Raw genomic sequence first — 19,408 nt, forward strand, 5'->3', positions numbered from 1 at the left:
TTTTTTCTTATTTCTTTTTTTAGTAGTTGTTTAAAATGGAATAATGTTAAATTCATGGCTAATTGAAATCCTTTTTTCTGTATATATTATTGTCAAGGCACATCTCTCCAAGCCTGTATTTTGCTACTGATTTTTGAGCTGGAATGTATTTGTTATGTTTGTCTTGATTAAACTGAACCTTGCTCTGGGCCGATTGATGTTCAGTCCTAGAATTCCCAGCGGGTTCTCTATGGAAAGGATACCTTAGCCACATATCACCCTTGCCTTGGAAATTCATAGCACATATTTGCATAAAAACCACTAAGAGGTACTGTTGTAAAGAAATCTATTTAACTTTGTTCAATGCAGTTTTTATTTGAGCATAGAAAATTTTTCTTTTTCTTTTTTCCTTATTCTTTCTCTTTTTCAAGCATAAAATTTATTACATTACTTGGAATAATATTCCAGGAAACACTGTGTAGGTCTATTAGGAAGATTTTTAAGAACTAACCCTTCAAGGCAATTTAATTGTAAATTTGATTACCATGTTTCTTATAGTTTGATTTAGTTCGTTAGTAAAAATGTTAATGGCACAGGGCTGAGAAGGAACTCCTCACATATCATTAAGGACTCCTCCTTAACTTACGTAAATAGGAAAGAAGGGGTGTTCTTGGAATCATTGTATCTCAGAGTGTTGTATATTCTTGGGATGTTATTGTGATAATTTAGAGTTTAGGGGCTGAACAAGAAAAGTTACCATTTTCTTATTTTATGTTTTAATTTTTTTTATTTTAGAGAGAAAGAAATAGGGCACGAGTGGGGAGGAGGGGCAGAGGGAGAGAGAGAGAGACAGAGACAGAGACGGAGAATCTTAAGCACGCTCCATGCTCAGTGCAGAGCTCCACACAGGGCTCCATCCCATGACACTGGGATCATGACCAGACCTGAAATCAAGAATCGGATGCTAAACCAACTGAGCCATCTAGGCCGTCAGCACAGAGCCCGATGAGGGGCTCAAACCCACAAACCATGAGATCAAGACCTGAGCTGAAGTGGGATGGTTAACCAAATGAGCAACCCAGGTGCCCGGGAATCCACTCTTTCTTCTGTGTTGAAAACCAGGATATTATTCCTCAACCTGACATTCTTCATGATTTATCTATCAGTTATTGTTAGTGGTTCCATAGAAAATTCTTTCAGCTAGTTATGTTACTTTGGGCTGAACAAGCTTATTATAGTGTTTATTACATTGTTTCTCACTATTCTTCATTGGTGTCTGTCATAAAGGAAACTTGGTGTTTATGGACAAAGTTGTATAAATAGCTGATAACTCATTAGGAAAAACACTAGATTTGAATACTCCAAAACCAGGCTTAAAAGTTAGCAGAACTTGATGGGGATAATGTCCTAATATTACTGTATTTTCATAATTTTACAAGTTGTGATAGTTTATTACTAGATCTTAATATCGATTTGCCAAGATACATGCCCTCAGATTGTTCTGTTTTGGTTTACAGGGATATATTTCAGGGAAACTTTTCTGTGGAGAACCTGTGTGATTAATATGTGAATATTGCTGTATAAATGGCCCTTGGTGGTCCTCCCCACTACATGGGTAAACAAGGGTGTTATTATATTAGGTCCCCTTCTTATCAACTTTGTTCTGTGACCATTGTATTCAGGAAATGTGAACAGATACGCCATGTGGATGACAAGGATTCCATCTTCAAAAAAGTTTGAGAGTCACTAAATATGTTCCCCTCTTGGAGAGTCAGAGTATATTAGCATATTAAAGACTTGGAGAGTTCCTGTAGGATTAACAAGACAAAAAAAAGCCTGTTTTTGTTTAATGCCATGTTTTCCAAATTTATTTGAATACAGTACACTTTGTTTTGTTTTCTCAAGTTTACTTGTTGACATTGTACTAAGTCACAACTAATGCAGCAATTTTTCAGTCCACATGTTGGTTTGACCATTGCTGCCTTGGTCTGGACCTCCTCCCACTGCTGTGCCCTCTTAATATTGCAGCCTCCTTTCCTGCAGCCAACATTAAGAACATTAGGTCTTGGAGAGAGCTTAAGTGGGAGCATCCAAATATTTTCTTCATTTGTTCACACATTCATCCAGTAATGTTTGAGGATACACCAAGGACAAAACAGTGGCATATCCTCATAGAACTTTGAGGATACCCGGAAGTTTAAATTATGGACTCCCCCTCCAAAGCATATGTCCTAGCTTGAAAAATAAGATATACTGAAAGAACTGTGAGGACCAGTAGGTACTCAAGGCCATCAGAATTTAGACAATGAAGAGAGCAGCACCAGCTACGTGATCATGAAAGCTTTGATGAAAGAATTGGCACTTAAGGTGGTCCCTAAAGGTCAGCTTATATCTTGATGGGTACAAATATGGGACCCCCTTTCTAGGAAGAAGAAATGGCACAAGGGAAACACCATGATGGAAGGCCGTAAGGCTTACATATGGGACTGGGTGGGTGGTTCAGTTCAACAGACTGGAGGAGAATCGTAGGAATTCAGTTTTCATTAATTAGGACAATTGATCAAATTTGAGTAATAATATTATCTGCCAAGACAACTAGAAACTTCACTATAAAACTAGGAAGTTGTAACTTATGTGAGCTTTGCATATAATTTTGAGTTGCTGTCTTCTCTCCCTGTTATCATCCCAAGAGCCCAAGTAGTCAGTCTGAGGTGTGACTTTAAAAAGCCTTTAGTGGGGGCACCTGGGAGGTTAAGCCTCCAACTTTGGCTCAGGTCATGATCTTGTGGGCTGTGTGTTCAAGCCCCACGTTGGGCTCTATGCTGACAGCTCAGACCTTGGAGCCCACTTCAGATTCTGTGTTTCCATCTCTCTCTGTCCTTCTCCCACTCACATTCCATCTGTCTCCTCAAAAATAAATAAAACATTTAAAAAATTAAAAATAAATAAATAAAAAGTCTTTAGTAAACTCAACCAACCCCAGTGGTTCTGAGTTTTTAAATCATGGAGACTGCTTAAGTTATTGGCTATATGCAACAGTAAAACACAGACAGATGCAAATTACAATGCTGCCCAGGCTGAAAGAGTGCTGAATATTGATTTATATACAGTTTTATAAATGTGTGTGCTGTTGTTGTATATTTATTTCAATATTAAGAGTGATTTGTGTCCTTCTATGCTCCTAGCAATGAAAATCTTAAATTCCCTTTCTTTTGTAAGTACTAAATCCTCTTCATTCAAAATTAACATAATTCCTAATGATACTACTGAGAAAAGTGCAGAGGATTTTAATCTATTCTAGCCTTCCTTAAGTGTCTGTCCTTACCAGATTTGTAAATGATTTTACGCTTTTTTAATCTTCCTAGTGGCGGATGACATTTAGATATAGAAAGGAAGAAAATTTACCAATTGGTTTGAAAAAAATATCTGGGGCATGATGTGTTTAGTGGTGGCAGTAGAGGAATAAAAAGAAAAATTAGAGAAGACTTACTTTAAATTACTAATCTGGGTGATAAAATTAAGGTCATGTTCATGGTATAACTTAAATGTGATAATATCTCATTTTTACTCTTGGTCACATCATACATGTATGTATTAGTAAGTTGTGTTTTACCATGGTCCCTGTAGAGTGGGGAGGGGGAGTTTGAGAACCCCGAAACTACAGAGAAATAGATTTTGATGGTCACTGTATTTCTGTGAAATATACTTACACCACATTTGTCCTGATCTTACAGGAAGTCAGAACTTCGCATTAACAAAGCATCACTGGCTGATTCTGGAGAATATATGTGCAGAGTGACCAGCAAATTAGGAAATGATAGTGCCTCTGCCAATATCACCATTGTGGATTCAAATGGTAAGAGATACCTACTACATCCTGTTTCTCAGTCTGTAAGAGGAGTAATCGAGATGTGTGGTAAGAGTTGTAATATAAACTTGTATGTTAAATCTTCCTGTGAACAAATAAAAAACATGGAAGGAAAACCATATCCTCCAAGTATCTTGTGTGTCTTCCATGAAATTCTTCATTCCCCAATTTGATATAAACCTGAAATACACATAGATTTTATTTTTTGACTTCAATAAGGTCATGAACGGCAGAAACAGAAAGAGGTTATACCTCTTCTTTAAATTTGTCAGGGACGGCTGTCAAGTCTTTGGCTCTATCCATAACAGAATATGTACATGTATATATATGTGTGTGAGTATTTATATACAGAATACATATGTATATGCAGGATATGTATATTACATGCATATGTATGTACATATGAATATTCCAAATGAATATATGTACAGTGTATGTGTGTGTGTGTGTGTATGCATAAAAGAATACAATCCTGACTCAGTCTTGGATATTTTAATGTTCTCCTGCGTGTTTTTAATACAGCTGGCTCTAGGTAGTAGGAAGTTAGGCCTATCAATTTTTTTTAGGCCTGTTAATTCTGAAAACAGGAGAGACTTAGAGGCAAAGCATTTGCTACCATGTTGAGTCGACTTCTGCTTCCCTGAGAACAGTGCCAGGGAGATTTGTTAAGCAAATGGAGGCCTCGGAGGTAGAAGGTACTGCTTCCCCTCCAGCAGCTTCTCTGAGTGATCTGAAGAAGTAAAAGCATCACAGCTGGTGGCTGTCTGCTCGTGATACCCCAATACTCCGCAATTTGATGGAGTCACCTCTAGAAGCTGATGAGTTAGCAGGGAGCGTCTCAATCTCTTGAAATAATAAAATGTGACTTCAAAAACCCTTTGGTGCTTCTTTTTCTTTTTGCATTATGGCACTTAACTACTGCCCACACGAGCCCTGTCATCTGTCATAAAGCCAAGCCTAATTACACTGCTCTGCTCTAGGCAGGAGATGAGAGAGAGTGTCCGCTGTGAAGGCCTCGTCTCTTAAAGTGGTAAGGTAAGAATGTGAGGGACGAGTAAAAATAACTTGAGGGTCACCTCCACAGGAGACTGATGTAGTTTGTGTCCGTTGACTTAGTAGGATAGCGAGAGGGAGTAAGATAAAAATATAGGACGGAGTTGGGAAAGTTAATTCCCAGCCTTCTCTGGATTCCCCACTGAACTGCTCTGTCGCAGGGTAATCAGAGTTCATTACTTTAATCTTAAATACCTGCCTCCACAGAGAGTAAAGGACAACAGTGAAAAGTAGTTTCCATTACTATTTTTAGGAGCTGCGTTTATAGTTTAAAATGTAAAAGCCATTTAAAATTTATATGGGTAAATATAGCATCACTTTACTTTTTAATCAGCACAGGTTAAGCAGTAAGCATGCCGCTGGCATTATTTTACCCCACATGGAATTTTATAGGATGCTACTTGAAGCACAAATTTAAAAACCTATTTCAGTGGCTTATTCTTGTTTTTTTTTTTCTTATTGTCCCATGTTTAGTAGCTTGTTCTCAGCTTGTCATTGGCTTGGTTGAACGTGTCTCCTTGTGGTAAATGCTATTGAATTACGATTTTGACACTTGGATTAGATTTGTAGAGCAATGTATACTATAAATTCCCAGGAAAATACAATTAGAGTAAGTGTCACGGTCTCACAGAGTGCTTACAGTACTATTCTATTATTCTGTGTTTTCTGATTTACAGGAGTAAGCAGTGAATTATTTACTGCTCTATCATTCCTGGCAAAAGCCCATAGGGTTTAGTTTCTTATTAATTTTGGGGTGCCGAATGATAATACAGCTTTTTACATTTCTCTCATAGGAGAGACATCCAACTCATTTTTCCATATTAATTCCTTCAAGAATTGGCTGCCAATTTGAATATTTAGTATTAACCAATTATAATGTAGAGAAATGAAAGTTGGGATGTTTTTGATAATCAGCTTTTTTTACCTGACAAGAGGAAAGAGAAGTTCACAGAATATTATAAGGAAGTGATTCTTAAACAACCAACTAAAATTCATTATAGAATGGGGTCTTACTGGCTTACATAGAGCATCTGAAGGAGAATAAAGAATCTCAATTACAATGCAGGATGGTCTGTTTTGTTTTCTTTTTCTTTTTTTTCTTAGAAGCCTAGAAATAGTTCATCCTTATCCAACCTTCTCATTACATTTTAAAAGGTATGGAGACTTAGCATGTGTCTGAAAACAGATACATTCAGGATCACGAGATATTTGGTAGCAAAGAAGGACGCCAAACCAGATTTCTTATATTCCTGGTCTAATATGGCTCACTCTGTACCTGTGTGTTTGTAAATGTTTAAGTAGATTCTTTGGTGTGTGAAGGACAAAAACTGACGGAAGGGTGTGAGACATAAAGCACAAGGAGTTCTATGGGGAAGAACTGGAACTTCATTGTTACTGGGGTTCAAGGAGAAAAGTGAACCCAGGGCATATCTAAAAATTTAAGTGACAAGGGTTTCTGAATCTTCTCTCTAGTATTTCTGCCTTTGATGTGCCTCAGATACTTTCTTGATTCTTCTACTTATCTTCTCACCTCTCTTGCTTTCAACTATGCCACTTTATATTCTGAACTCTAACCTGATTGTGATCCCACTTGGTCATTTCTTCATGACTCTTTTTAAGGCATTCTTTCCATTTTAATTCCTATTTTATGATTGCTTTCTTAGTTCCGAAGCAGATTCCCCATTGCAAGCATCTGATTTGCAGAACTTACTGTGCCAGACCCTATGGAAAGACCTAGAGAGCTTACCAATTATCTACCTTCTGGTCAAGTGTCTGCTCTGGGCTCACCACTGGAGAGTGAAATGAAACATGGCTTCCTAGAAACGCCCCTCTCCTCAGAGGCTGTGGACCTGTGTGCTGTTCATCAGAGCCTCTGGGCCAGCAGCCACCATGATAGACGAGGCCAATGTGTTCGGCAATATCAGGAGACTCTCTTTTCCTTCTACCCCTCAGTGGCTTAGTGGCAGCACAACCAAAAAGAAAATAAGTGATCATTCTGATCCTTCAGCCTCTTCTGCTCTGCTCTCTGAATTTGCTATATTCAGACCAATTCTGGTTATCAAAGAAGTCTCAGCTCAGGTTGGTAGCTCCCTGGGACTCAGATATGTAACCTTTATGTTGTCACATCCCTGTGTCCTTTGAAATCTGGGCAAACATTGCACATAAACACTCTTTCAGAGAGAAAAAGAGCACTCTACTATGGTTATAAACTGCCACCTGGCTAAACCATCTCTTCCTAAATGTATTTATGTTGACTTGGGCTGAGAGAGTAGAATTCTCAAGAATTTCATTTTCCTTTGGGGCCCTAGAAAAAAAGTTTAAAAAATAAGAGCATGTTGTCAAAATATCATATTGAACTCCCCTTGAGATTTTAATTTATGTTTTCTATAAAATACTAGTAATTTTGTTGATTTTGTGTTGTCTCACTCATCTCTCCCGTATTTAAATACTTCAGTACTAACTATGGTCTGGTAATTTCTACACAGGTTGTCTTGCTGAAAGATCCTGGTTTGCTGCTGTGAACTAATTATCCTAATCTCATCCTATGCAACAGATTCCTTGTGATTTACTGAAATTCCCACATGGGTACCTTCTTGACACTGAGATGTTCAGAATGTATTTTGGCACGAGATTCTAGAGGAGATGGCAGAGGTTTGGGGGAGATCTGCCTGAGACATTGTTTTCTTTTCTCCCCAGAAAAAAAAAGTGAAAAATGTAGCAGGATGACCTTGATATCTGATACTACTTTTAATTCCATTAACACAGCTTTATAACTATCAGGAAAAAAAATTGGCTTAGACCATAAAAGTCTTCCATCCAATATTATGAACTTTCTGCAGTGAAAGTCATTGTTTAGATTTGCTTAGATTAGCAACTATGAAATGACAACAAAAACCCAAGAAATTCTCCTTGAATTGTTATAAGCTTGAGTGAAATAATGACCATATTTTCACTATTTTCAAGCATTTAGAAAAGAATATATATGTAGCCAATCATTTTGTTAAGCTACGTTTTAGAAATTTATGTTGTCTTCCTTTTTCCATTGTCTTTTCAGTCCTATCTTATTTGGAAAAAAGAATTTGCCATACTGTAGACAGACACACACCTGTGCAATCTGCTCATTAATTTTTGGATTTTGTGAGTGTAATAAGTCCATTGAGCTTTCTTGTAAAAAAGAATGTCACAGGGCGCCTGGGTGGCTCACAATCATTGTGAGGTTGTGATCTCACAGTTGTGGAATCCAGCCCCACATCTGGCTCCATGCTGAGCGTGGAGCTTGCTTAAGATTCTCTCTCTCTGTCTCTCTCTCACTGCCCCTCTCGCTTGCTCATTTGCGTGTGCTCTCTCTTTCTCTCAAAAAAAAAAAAAAAAAAGGATGCCATAGGCAGCCGTCATTACATGATGCGTTAGGGTAGATTCCTTTCATTAATTCAAATATGGCAGCTTACAAGGCCACATATACTATGCCTATACAGATTATACACTGTATGTTCATTTTTATTTGCATTTCATTTTGCTTGGTCTTTATATAGGAAACCTTAATCACAATTAATTCTTAGCTGAGGAGCTCCATGAAAACTCCTGGGCATCAGATTAGGGAAGAGAGTAATAGACCTAACTGGTTTTCAAATTAATTAAGTACTGCAGTCTTTAAAAGGTTAATACAAGAGAATATACATACTAATCAATCATATCCTCTACTAGATTTTCTTTTTTTAATCAGGAGAAAAATTATTTGAGTGAGATTCAAGATCCCATAGCAACATTGGGCTCATAGCAATAAATTTGCTGTTTCCTCTGAGATGAACGAAAAATATTATGTCCACAAAATTTGACTAGTACATCAATGGATCCTTTAAAAAATTGGCTCGTGTGGGTAATAGGCTTAGCTTCCCCCTCTCCCAAATTGATGGTGGTGTTGAAAATGCTGTGATATTGGTAAATGAGCTGTAGTTACACTGACAATAATATAAAATGTTTTGTAATTTGTAAAGCAGTCCCCATGTATGTTGTATCATATTGTATTTCCATGAAGACTAATAAGGAAGAACATCATGGGTGGAATGGAGAGATCTTTCCAATGCATAGTATCCATTGTGTCTCTCCAGCATTTATTCCTCTTAAGAGGAAGCTCTCATTACGAGCAGGAATGCAGACACTTGAGGATGTTCCTGAAGTCATCTTCACTAATGCCAATAAGTGGGCCCGTTGTCAGTCTGTAAAAAGATAACTTCATCATATGTTTTGTGCACACAATAAGAACCTGTAGTTTTAGAATAACAAAGAGTCACAGAAATGGATATTTAAATACATACAGGTATATCATACATATGTTTGTATATATGTACATGTGTATTTTGCTAAATAGTTATATGCAGTATATTGTGCTCATGGTGAAATCTCAAACAAGTCATGAATACGTAATAATTAGAAAAATTACTTTCCAGAAGGTGTCATTTTTCAAATGCTGCAACGTTTTCTTGAGACCAGATCTGATTTATTCAAAAAGCATTCAAACATTACAAATACACTAATGTTCCTTATGTTTACTTGCCTACACAGCCTAAGTTGCTCAGCTGTGTTCAGTTCCTGATAACTCTAAATCCTCATTAATTTGCACTAATGAAGGGGATGTCCTTTATAAATTAACAAACTTAATATACCAAATTACTGTAGGAAAAATATTTTGCTTAAGTAAATATCAGGAAGATTGCAGGACTTAAAGGTTTTAAAATTTGTAGTTGTAACAATTATTTTCAATCACTTATAACAAAAGATTGTTTTGTAAATCTATTTATTCTACCCGAAACATGCATAAAAATGCTTGCTGAGTGGTTTTAATTAAAAAGATTAATTTTTCTTATTAGCAAGACTCTTTTAGTGTGGAAGTATACAACTTCCTAACTTGCGTTTCCCCCAAGATAATTCGGAAGGTTTTTATTTGGAACCATAATCATTAAAGATATTTTTAAGGTCTCCAGGGTAAATATCTAATTTTAGGAAGGGAGATTATTATTGTTATTATTATTTTTAGAAAGTGAGGTTATTTTAAGTTGTCTCTGTGTAGATAGATTATTGTGGTAACCTCCTGTTCAGGTATTTTTATATAACATTCAATTAAAAAAGGAAATGTTATGGTTAACCTTTCCTCTAATCTGAGATCTTTCATGCTGGAGCTAGAAAAGTACTTTTTTTTTCTTGGAAGGTCATAGTGGACAACTACTTGGTTTGTCAGAAATAAATTTGAAGAGTCTTGATATTCATGCTGGGTTTGGGATTTCTGCCCAATTCTTGTGACCCTGAGCTTACTACTTTAATGTGGTTGTTGTGTTGTTGATGGGTCCCAAAGGACAGAATAAGGAAACATCTCTCCTAACATGGGCACTTGTTTGGAAGCATGGATCTTATTCTGTGTATTTGTAGAGAAAGATAAATGTTGTGAATCTTGGATTAAAATGTTCCTCTCAGATTCGATTTTCCCCAAAGAAGAATAATTTCATTTTCTGCAGCCTACATCAAGAAAGTTAGTTGTGGCCATGTTATATACAGATATGGCCATATTACCAACACAGAATATCCTCTTTAATTCCTGCTGCTTGAAAAAGTCCAAAGGATATCATACACCCTCACATTCTGATTCCTTTCTCTTGATCCCATTTTTCGTGGGCAGAAGAGGCAACGTAGGCTACTTTGGCAGCTTGATAATAATCTCACACCTTGAATGGTCTGTCCTAATGTTTGATTAGAGAGGACCATCCAAACTTATTTTCATGAGAAAGACACTTTTGGTCTCATCAGAGCCATATTTCTGATCTTTATATGTTCATATTTCACCCAGTGCTTATTCTTAAACATCCCTGCTGAATCTCACATGAAATTTCTTTCCCTTCTCATTCCACAAAAACGTTTTATCCCTATAGAAGCCTCTGAAGTTGAAGAAATATTGCCACTTAAAATTAATTCCTCTTGCCTCCTGGACTAGTCCCACCATGGAAATTCTAAATGGCCATATTCATATTTAAAGATGATCGCATTGATCAGGAACATTTCTAACTCCATGATTAATAGATTCGAATCTAAAATGATAACATATATGACTTTAGGATTTTAGTAGCTACTAGTAACTTTTGTAATGTATATATATCACAACAGATTCAACTTGCCTGTTTGTCCTGGTTAGTAAATAGTAAATAGTGAAAGGTCATTAAGTCATTTAACAAGAATTAAACAAACAGTGAAGGTTGAACGGTACTCATTACTGCATCACTACATCTTTCCATGCCTTACTGAATATACTAGATCTTGACAACTAAAACCCTTTTCAGAAGGACAGAAAGAGGACAGAATTGGTTAGACAATGTAATCATCCTTTGTTCCATTATAAAGGCAGTCAACTGAAAGCATGTCAAAGTTTGAACACTCTCATGATTCCCATGATAATGGTGTGTCCAGAAGGATACAGTTTCTTCTTCATTCCCTTGGGCTGAGAGCTGCCTACTTCCTCTGTGCCCTGCCCAGAGTAGCTCTAAGTCTCTCCGATAAGGCGCCCCTCTTGATTACCATTGGCAATTTTCTGTAGAGTTTGATGCCGGAACTTGATGACTTTCACCAATCCCAACTAGAAATATCGCTTGCTTTTGTTTTTGAACAAAAATGTAATTCTCCAAAGATTCATAACTTAAAAATTCTGACCACAGCTTTGATTCTACATCTTGTTTGTTTGTTTGTTTGTTTTTTACTTCTGCTATCTGTCTTCCTTTCTGAGAAGGAGGCTCCTTGCCTTACAGTCTCCATCACAGACGGGTGGGGCAGAGAATTCTTACGTACTCTAGCACGGCTCATCTCGTGCTCTTTGCCCAAGAAAGAAGAACTACTTCTCTGGACAGTCTTTTTTTTTTTTTCTTTTTTTTGTGTTTCTCACTTTCAGGGCGGATAGAGCCTGGGTTTTCATCACCCTCTTGCAATACTTTCTTCCTTTACACTCTTTTGGTTTGAAGGCAGGCTGTGGAAGTGGCTCCCGGCCTCCTGATTATACATCATAATATCCTATAACCTTTTCTTTTTGCAGAGATCATCACTGGCATGCCAGCCTCAACTGAAAGAGCATATGTGTCTTCAGGTAAGGAAAATAAGCTCCCCAAATTTTACTAACCAGAACGACAGACATAACTGCTGGCTGTGTCTTCTACTAATCAGAACCCTGTCTGCATCCAAATTGCAACTGTTCTTGCTTTCTGCTCCAGTATTTTCTCCAGTTCGTTTTCCCTCTTTGGATTTTACTAAAGGAGTACAGTTTTTGCTGTATTCCTGAAGTTGGGCCTGAAAGGCATGCATGGGAAAAAGAAATGTTTAGATACAACTTAGTGATGTTAGAGCACTAAAGAAGGCATCTGGGTTATACATTCAGTTTATATAATCTTTATAGGTGCTTCTCTTAGCTGCCTCTGTTCTCTTTCATCCATCACAGTTCAATCCTGAAGAATGTGTCCGTGTCTAATCTCTGACCTCTGGGCTCCTAATGATCAGTTGTGGGTCACTGAACTTACAGAAAACACTGTTATAAGCCTGAGTTTTTCAGATGTTTTGCTTTTTTGTTTGTTTGTTTGTTTTTGTTTGTTTCTTACTTGCCTGTAATATTTGCTGGTAGCAGTTAGAGTCTGAGCAGACATTAGTTACTTATAACCCAATTCTACTACTGTACTAATGCATGTATACTCATAATTCATTGATTTTTCCACTAGCTGTGAATTTAATCTGCTGTGAATTTAATTTTTTTTTTCGTTTTTATTTTCCTCATCCCCCATTATTCTATAGTTAACAGGACCTTGGAACATTTAAAAATTCACATTTAAGTAGAAGCAAGTTTTTAGAGACCTAGATTCAAAACTCACTTCAGAGGTATAACGATAACATGTTTTGGCATGATACCTCACAGGTTACAAAGATTTTTGCATCTCATTTGGTAATCACAACAGATGTGTGAAACGAGACATTATTTTTCTTCTTTGTACAGTTGAGAAAATTGAAGCATTAGAAATGTTAAGTCCTATATCTCTGTAAGTAGGAGAGCAGACCCTTTCAGTTCAGTATTCATTCTCATTACCCCATGTTTAATGTTTTGGCATCATTGATTCCTGCATTATGGCCTGTACCTTGTTGAAACTCTAGGAGGCCATATCATCAAACACAGCTTTTTTTTTTTTTTCTAACTTACCTTCACCAGTTCCTCCTCTCCCCTTCAAGCCATTGTTCAGGATCATTAGAGCTAAATTTCTCTCTACCCTAGACTGCTTTGGTCATGTTTAGGGCACATTTATGTGTTGTTCATAAAGATGTACGTATGTGTGTTGTAGGGTGGGATGATCCTGGAGTCTAAGAAGGTTGTACTTTTCTGAGTAATAGAAAGAAAGAGAGAGAAAGTGAGAGGGAAGAAGGCATGGAGAGAGAGAGGAGGAAACAGAGAGGTAAAAAGAGCAACAAAAAGAGAAAAGTTGTTAAGTTATCTGAATTTTCTTCCCCTTCCATTCAGGCATTTCTTTGCTGGAAGGGACTTCGTTGTCTGACTCCGGTAGATGCCGTTAGGAAGCTGGGCTTTTCAGTTTATGTGGTGCTTGTCTTGGGAATTTGCAGTGACTGTAACTCTTATTTTCTGATATATGACTTAAATCTTTATGACTTTCTGGCTGCTGAATTTCAATCCCTCTTTGATACTAAGTTGTTCTTCTTTCTGACTAATAAAAACCCTTAGGTCCCATGCTTTTTTCCTGCATGAGTTGTGTTTTATGCTCTGTCTGTATTTAAATACCAGTTTTCCTTCCCTTATGCTTGGTACCTAAGAGACTCTTGCTACCATACATCTCCAATGATTGTATATTATGAATTTCTTCAGCATGTGTTGTTTAATCCTAACATAATTGCTCTAGTGGATCTTGCATGGACTTTATTTAGCACCGTATTTGGTCAGGATGTTTATGCAGACCATGTTGCCTGAGAATACTTTCCCTTTTTTCCCCTCTGTGCATGAAACTTGACTTTCATTCTTTCTGAATATGGGAATTGTTCTCTTTGGTTTCATATTTCTTAAAATCAGAGCCACACTTGAGACAAGGAATTATCCATCTCACTTGTACTAGGGATCTGTTCAGAGTGATGTTTCTAGGAAGTTCATACACCAGTTGGTATGTGGGGTATCCTCACAGGGGGATTGACTCCCATTTTCTTCCCTTTCAAAAGAGTCTTTGGACCCTGTGGTCCTCTGTTGGTCTTTGAATGTTGTATATATCTTCCTCTGGCTTTGAAACGCTTCAGCTTCTCTGTTGCACTGTTTTCTAGTCCTCTTTTTCTAGACGATCTTTAAGCCTGGCAAAGTTCTGATTTAAGAATGCAAGCGGCATGACTCAATAAAGCCTCATTTCACTTCTTTGTTTTATAGAGTCTCCCATTAGAATATCAGTATCAACAGAAGGAGCAAATACTTCTTCATGTAAGTATATTTAAATATTCCATTCGTTAGTTTTTAACCCAAGACAGTACCTGCTTCTGAAGATCGTGTTCCTGTGTATCCTCTGCCCTTACTGAGGAACAGTCCATCAAGTTCGGGAGCAGGATGGTATTTGCTGTTTGGAAGGGAATGGCCCCTTGCTATGCTTAGGGTGGACTAGATATCCCCTCCCCCTAAGGCACATATGGATATGAGAAGACACGACATATGTGGTAGTTTTATAATGCAGTCTCTTTGAATGTTGAAAAATGACTAGAGAGCCTCTGAGGCCTGGTTCTAGGTGAGCAACAGAGAACATCGTTGGTGGTTTTTTAACGTGTCTTGATGCCTTGAGCAATTGCCTGAGGCCTGATACCCAGCTGTTTGGGGCCTATTCTAAAGCCCCCCAGTTCTCATATAAAGTGTGCTGTGACAGAGTGAGGAAACTATATATAGATGCCCTTAATTCAAATTTGATAGTAAGTGACTAATTATGAGAATGCTTGGAAGCAAGTCCCCAGGCAAGATCTCAGATTGGTTTTCATCTGTTTAATGTGAAATGTGCTTTGTGCTTATGGAGTTCTACAATGGTTAGATTGATTGGTGCTTTGTGCCATGTCAGGGGAACTTAAGAAATTAGCAAGGACTAGTAAAAATAGTTTTGATACTTATGAATTGTGAATGGCATAGAATTAAGTTTTGATATCCAACGGGGGAATTTATCAGACCTTGAAAATAAAGCCTATAATTACAGTCTTTCTCTCCCATATTTTAGCTCTTTATTTAAAGCTATTTCTCAGGTTGATAAGCTCTTCAATAAATAGATGTCCCCAATCATTCCATTCCAGCCCAGAGGGTGTGTTTAAGAAACAATTTCCTTTGGCTGTCAGCATGGTAGGGACCACTTGCAAGAAGGTCTGTACATTTGGCAACTTTAGTTGTTTTCTCAGGCTGTTGAAATAAATCCAGTTTGAACCTAAAGCCTTTCCCTTTGGGCTGATGGTACCAGAACTGTAATGATATGATGTAAACGTATCTTTTATTGCAAGAAGTATGATGTTTTGACTATATTTTAGCTAGATAAAGCATCATTTAACTAGATTGATAGCAGCAATCTAGGGAGATCAAACAGGAAATAAAATGCTAGAGAGGACTTAAATTGGCTTCTTCTGTATTCTAACGATACTCATTACATAGTCTGAAATGATAATCCCTTCTGGGGAATTTGGGATATTTGTTATTTAATTCTACTTATAAAAAGATTAGTATAATTATATAGATTTTAGCTGACTAGCATTAAGGCATCATGTGGAGCTTTGTTTTAGATTTTTGAGTGCTTATTATACAAGGGCAAATACTGGATTTTTCCTTTTGGCATTTTGTCTGGGAACAGTTTCTCCCTTGCATGATTCATTGAATAAAGTTATTGAAACTCTTGTAATTGGAACCCTCATGCTATCATTAACAGGGCGATGGATGCTATCCTTAAGCATATCCGAGCAGTCTTGGAATAGAAGAAATACTTCTTTGGATTTTCCAGAGCTTTAGGGAACTGAAATGAATCTCTCGGTTCATATTGTATTCATTGCAATACTGTTGAGAGAGAAATAATTTTGAAATCTGACTCTGATCTCCAACTCTCAGCAGAGTTAGTTCCTGTTGTTTGGTAAAGGATTTTGACGAAGAAAGAAGGCTTTGTGTTTTGATATCATGTTAAAATATATCAGTGTGCCATTTTCATGCATCCCTCCTTCCCGTTCATGCTAGACTCTCAGTAAATGCTGTGGGATTGATTAATGCCCACATTTTTGTTAATCTCATGAAAATATGCTCCATAATTTGAAAATACAACCAATAGTGGCAGGATCCTAAGTCTATTCTTGGTTAGAACGGTGAGAGCAGTGTGAGGCATCATCAACTCACCTATGGGCAGCACCCATAGAACCCTGCATTGCAGAAGGCTGTGATGTCAGCATAGCTCCATCTAGTAAAGGCTGAAGGGGAAACTTGAGGAAGCAGTAACGGCAATAAGCGGGACATAAACATCCAAACGATATCTGTGAGTCGAAGTCCTTGGGAAAGTTCACATGGGTCGGGAATAATCAGCCCTGAAGAATAGGTTTCTTTTCACTTCGTTTCACCCAGAAAGGAGACACCAGTAAATCCCCGGATGTGAAAACTGAACTACGCAATTGGGATATAATCATGTCTTTGTGGGGCTACGTTCTTTGAACTATTGGCACTTGTGTTTCTATGTACACTTTAAAAAGCCTTTCTGAAGAGGATGGATTCAGCCTGTTATGTGTTACGATGACCTGGTGTGCTTTTGGGGTCAGGCAGCCCTGTTTCTTGTTCATTCTTCAGGTACAAATGTGCACACCTCTGTGGGGAAACATCCCCTTACTGCCAGTCCTGTTGATGAGAGCGTGTCACTGCTGAGTAAATCTTGGGACGGTTCAGCAGTGTCAGTTTACATCCTTGGCCCTGCTCAGAACTCTCCGTCCTTTCTGCTGACTTCTTGCTTTTCTCCAAAGCCTTCCCTGACCATGCCTGCCCTCAAAGTTCTGCTTTTGACGTCTCAAACTCCTATTGGAATAGAAAAAACAAGAAGAAAATAAGAATTGCCCACTTACCTATCTGAAATACTATTGCTAATACTTTAATATATATATTCCTCTAATCAGTGTTTTTCATTCTGACTTTCTATTTATCCACCCTTCCTCTATCTACTTAATGTATAATAAGCATTTTTCTCATGCTAGTTATTAAATACTGATCAGAAATATTTTCACATATTTTTTTAAATCTTAAATTTTTAAATATTTTTTGATCATCGTGACAATAAAGCAGTTGTTCTTGACTGGAGGTTTAAAAGAATTTATTTTTCATTTACAAACACCTTATCATTTATTCCCCCTGTGTATTTATTATTCCTAGCAATTCATAATTACTGGTGAAATATCAAAGTTACAAAGCCTACCCTTTGTAAGGAAAATTTTAACTATTTCTTTTTTGAAATTGGGATTGAAATTTGCATTGTGTATTCACTATTTTTAGAGTTACTAATTTATAAAGTTTTCAAGAAGTGTCTTACAATGATCTCCTGGTAAAGATTAACATCATTTTCCTTTATTTACTTTTTTTTGGTAAATGAGGCATCTGTGACTTGAAACATATTATTTGCTAAACAAGCGTCCTATTACATACACTTACATGATACAGTGTAAGGAGAAAAATGTGAACAAAATAGTTAGTAGGACGCTCTTGTTCCTCCTTTACGTAGGATCAGCACGAAAGTAAAAGGACTGCTTAGAACAAACCTGAATTATTTTTTTCTGAAGTGCCAGCTGCCCGTGACCCTATGTTGCCTACAATTTTATTGAATGCTGTAAAAAAAAAAAAAAGTGCAATTGTTATACCAATCACTTTACTGAATTAAGAACCATCCATTCCAATTTAATATATAAATGAGGGAAACAAAAATGAGAAGTCTGATGAATAGTAATTAGATAAAAATAAAGATAAGTTTCTGGAAAACAGTCTTAAATAGTAGTAAGTGTTTCAAGTAATAATAATAGCATAAATCTATTGAAGACTTTCTGTATACCAGGCACTGTCCTGGGTGATTTGTATGGATGATAACTCATGATTCTCACAAAACCTTAATCCAGTTTTCAGATGATGATACTGATCTATCTTGTCTGAAGTCATACAAGCAGAATTCAAACCCAGGCAATACACTAGTCTGCTATGATACATGAGATTTTGTTGCCTCAAAGAAAAAGCCTTTAATATTAAAAGGAATGTGATTCTATGAATGGACTGCAAAGTTATCTTTGACACGAAGTGGATTGGGAGTATGGGTGGTAGCCTAATAAGGTAAATGTATGGCCTGGGACCAGCTGAGCCCCTACGATCTGTATGTCACCCATCAAAGCATGGCAGGCAGTGAGGCGAAATGGAAAGAACACACATCTTGGGTGGACACGTGCTTGTAAGTCTAAATATGAGTGCTGCAATTACTGGGTAATCTTAGGCGAGTTGTTAACCTCCCCGAGACTCAGTTTCAAGGTCCGTATAATCTTGTTTGTCTCAAATCTAAATTGGAAGCTTGATGTGGGAAAATTAATGTGAATCATTTAGCACATCTTTGCTTTTAGGTGGTCTCCCCTCTCTGTGAGAGAGAACTATACCTGGAAAAACGATGTGGCTCTAAAAAGAGAATGGTAATTAGAGGCAGCCTTACGTCTTATTTGAACAATGTAGGATAATATCTTTATTTTTGGAGGAGGAAAGGAGCTAATTATTTGCATTCTAAATGATGATGCTGGAAGTTCTATGCTCGGAAATCACTGTGTCTTTTCAAAATATGATATATTCTCAGCTAAGCCTGCATTTCAAAGGAACTTATCCAGGAAGTCCTCTTTGAAATCTCTGAATGAAATGAAGAATTCAGTCTTTAATTTGGCACCTAAAAGAGCTCACTGAAGGGGAAAATCTCTTTTGTCCGCAGGACATTTTTGTTATAATGAGATACAGCATTTTCACTTGGGGGCAGTGATATGTATTGATCAGATTGGGCCAAGTCCATGGTCCATTGGTGAGATTTACATTCCATCCTCAGCTGGAACTGACTTACCTGCTTTAATGGTGGAGGAAACTGCCTGAACCTTTGCTAAATGATTCTCAGCTGGAAAAATGGCATTTCAATTTCAGATCTTTATTGGTGGCAAATATGAAATCTGTCCTGTCACCGTCGGAGAGCTACTTCCAAGTGAATGCAAATTGTGTTTCCAGGTTTCTAGAAACATGACATTTTCAAGGGTGTGGTGGCTCTGTTGTGGAGAATGACAAACAAATTCCCATGCACCATATAGCAATAAGAGAATAATTTAAAAAGGAAATTGCCCCTCTGGTATTACTTCCATCTTTCTAATTGCCTAGGCACTTACAGATTTTTGGGGCAGTACAGTGTCTTGACCAACAGCACCGGCGTGTGTATATCACAGCCATTCCTATGCTCGGGC

The 19,408-nt window shown here is 37.3% G+C and overlaps 1 protein-coding gene across 5 annotated transcripts in view; it reads left to right on the forward strand.

The window, feature by feature from the left end:
• The window catches only part of NRG1 (neuregulin 1), a 1,098,681-nt gene that overhangs the window by 934,769 nt on the left and 144,504 nt on the right, over positions 1 to 19,408 (forward strand). For 4 of the 5 annotated variants that reach the window (XM_042983158.1, XM_042983169.1, XM_042983159.1 and 1 more), the window contains exons 3-5: positions 3,714 to 3,835; positions 11,970 to 12,020; positions 14,334 to 14,384. In XM_042983158.1, the coding sequence (XP_042839092.1) occupies positions 3,714 to 3,835; positions 11,970 to 12,020; positions 14,334 to 14,384 (224 nt within the window). The remainder of the gene's footprint in view (positions 1 to 3,713; positions 3,836 to 11,969; positions 12,021 to 14,333; positions 14,385 to 19,408) is intronic. The other variant, XM_042983166.1, reaches the window with a different exon arrangement.

The sequence above is a fragment of the Panthera tigris genome, chromosome B1 (genome assembly GCF_018350195.1).
Source record: "Panthera tigris isolate Pti1 chromosome B1, P.tigris_Pti1_mat1.1, whole genome shotgun sequence".
NCBI lineage: Eukaryota > Metazoa > Chordata > Mammalia > Carnivora > Felidae > Panthera > Panthera tigris.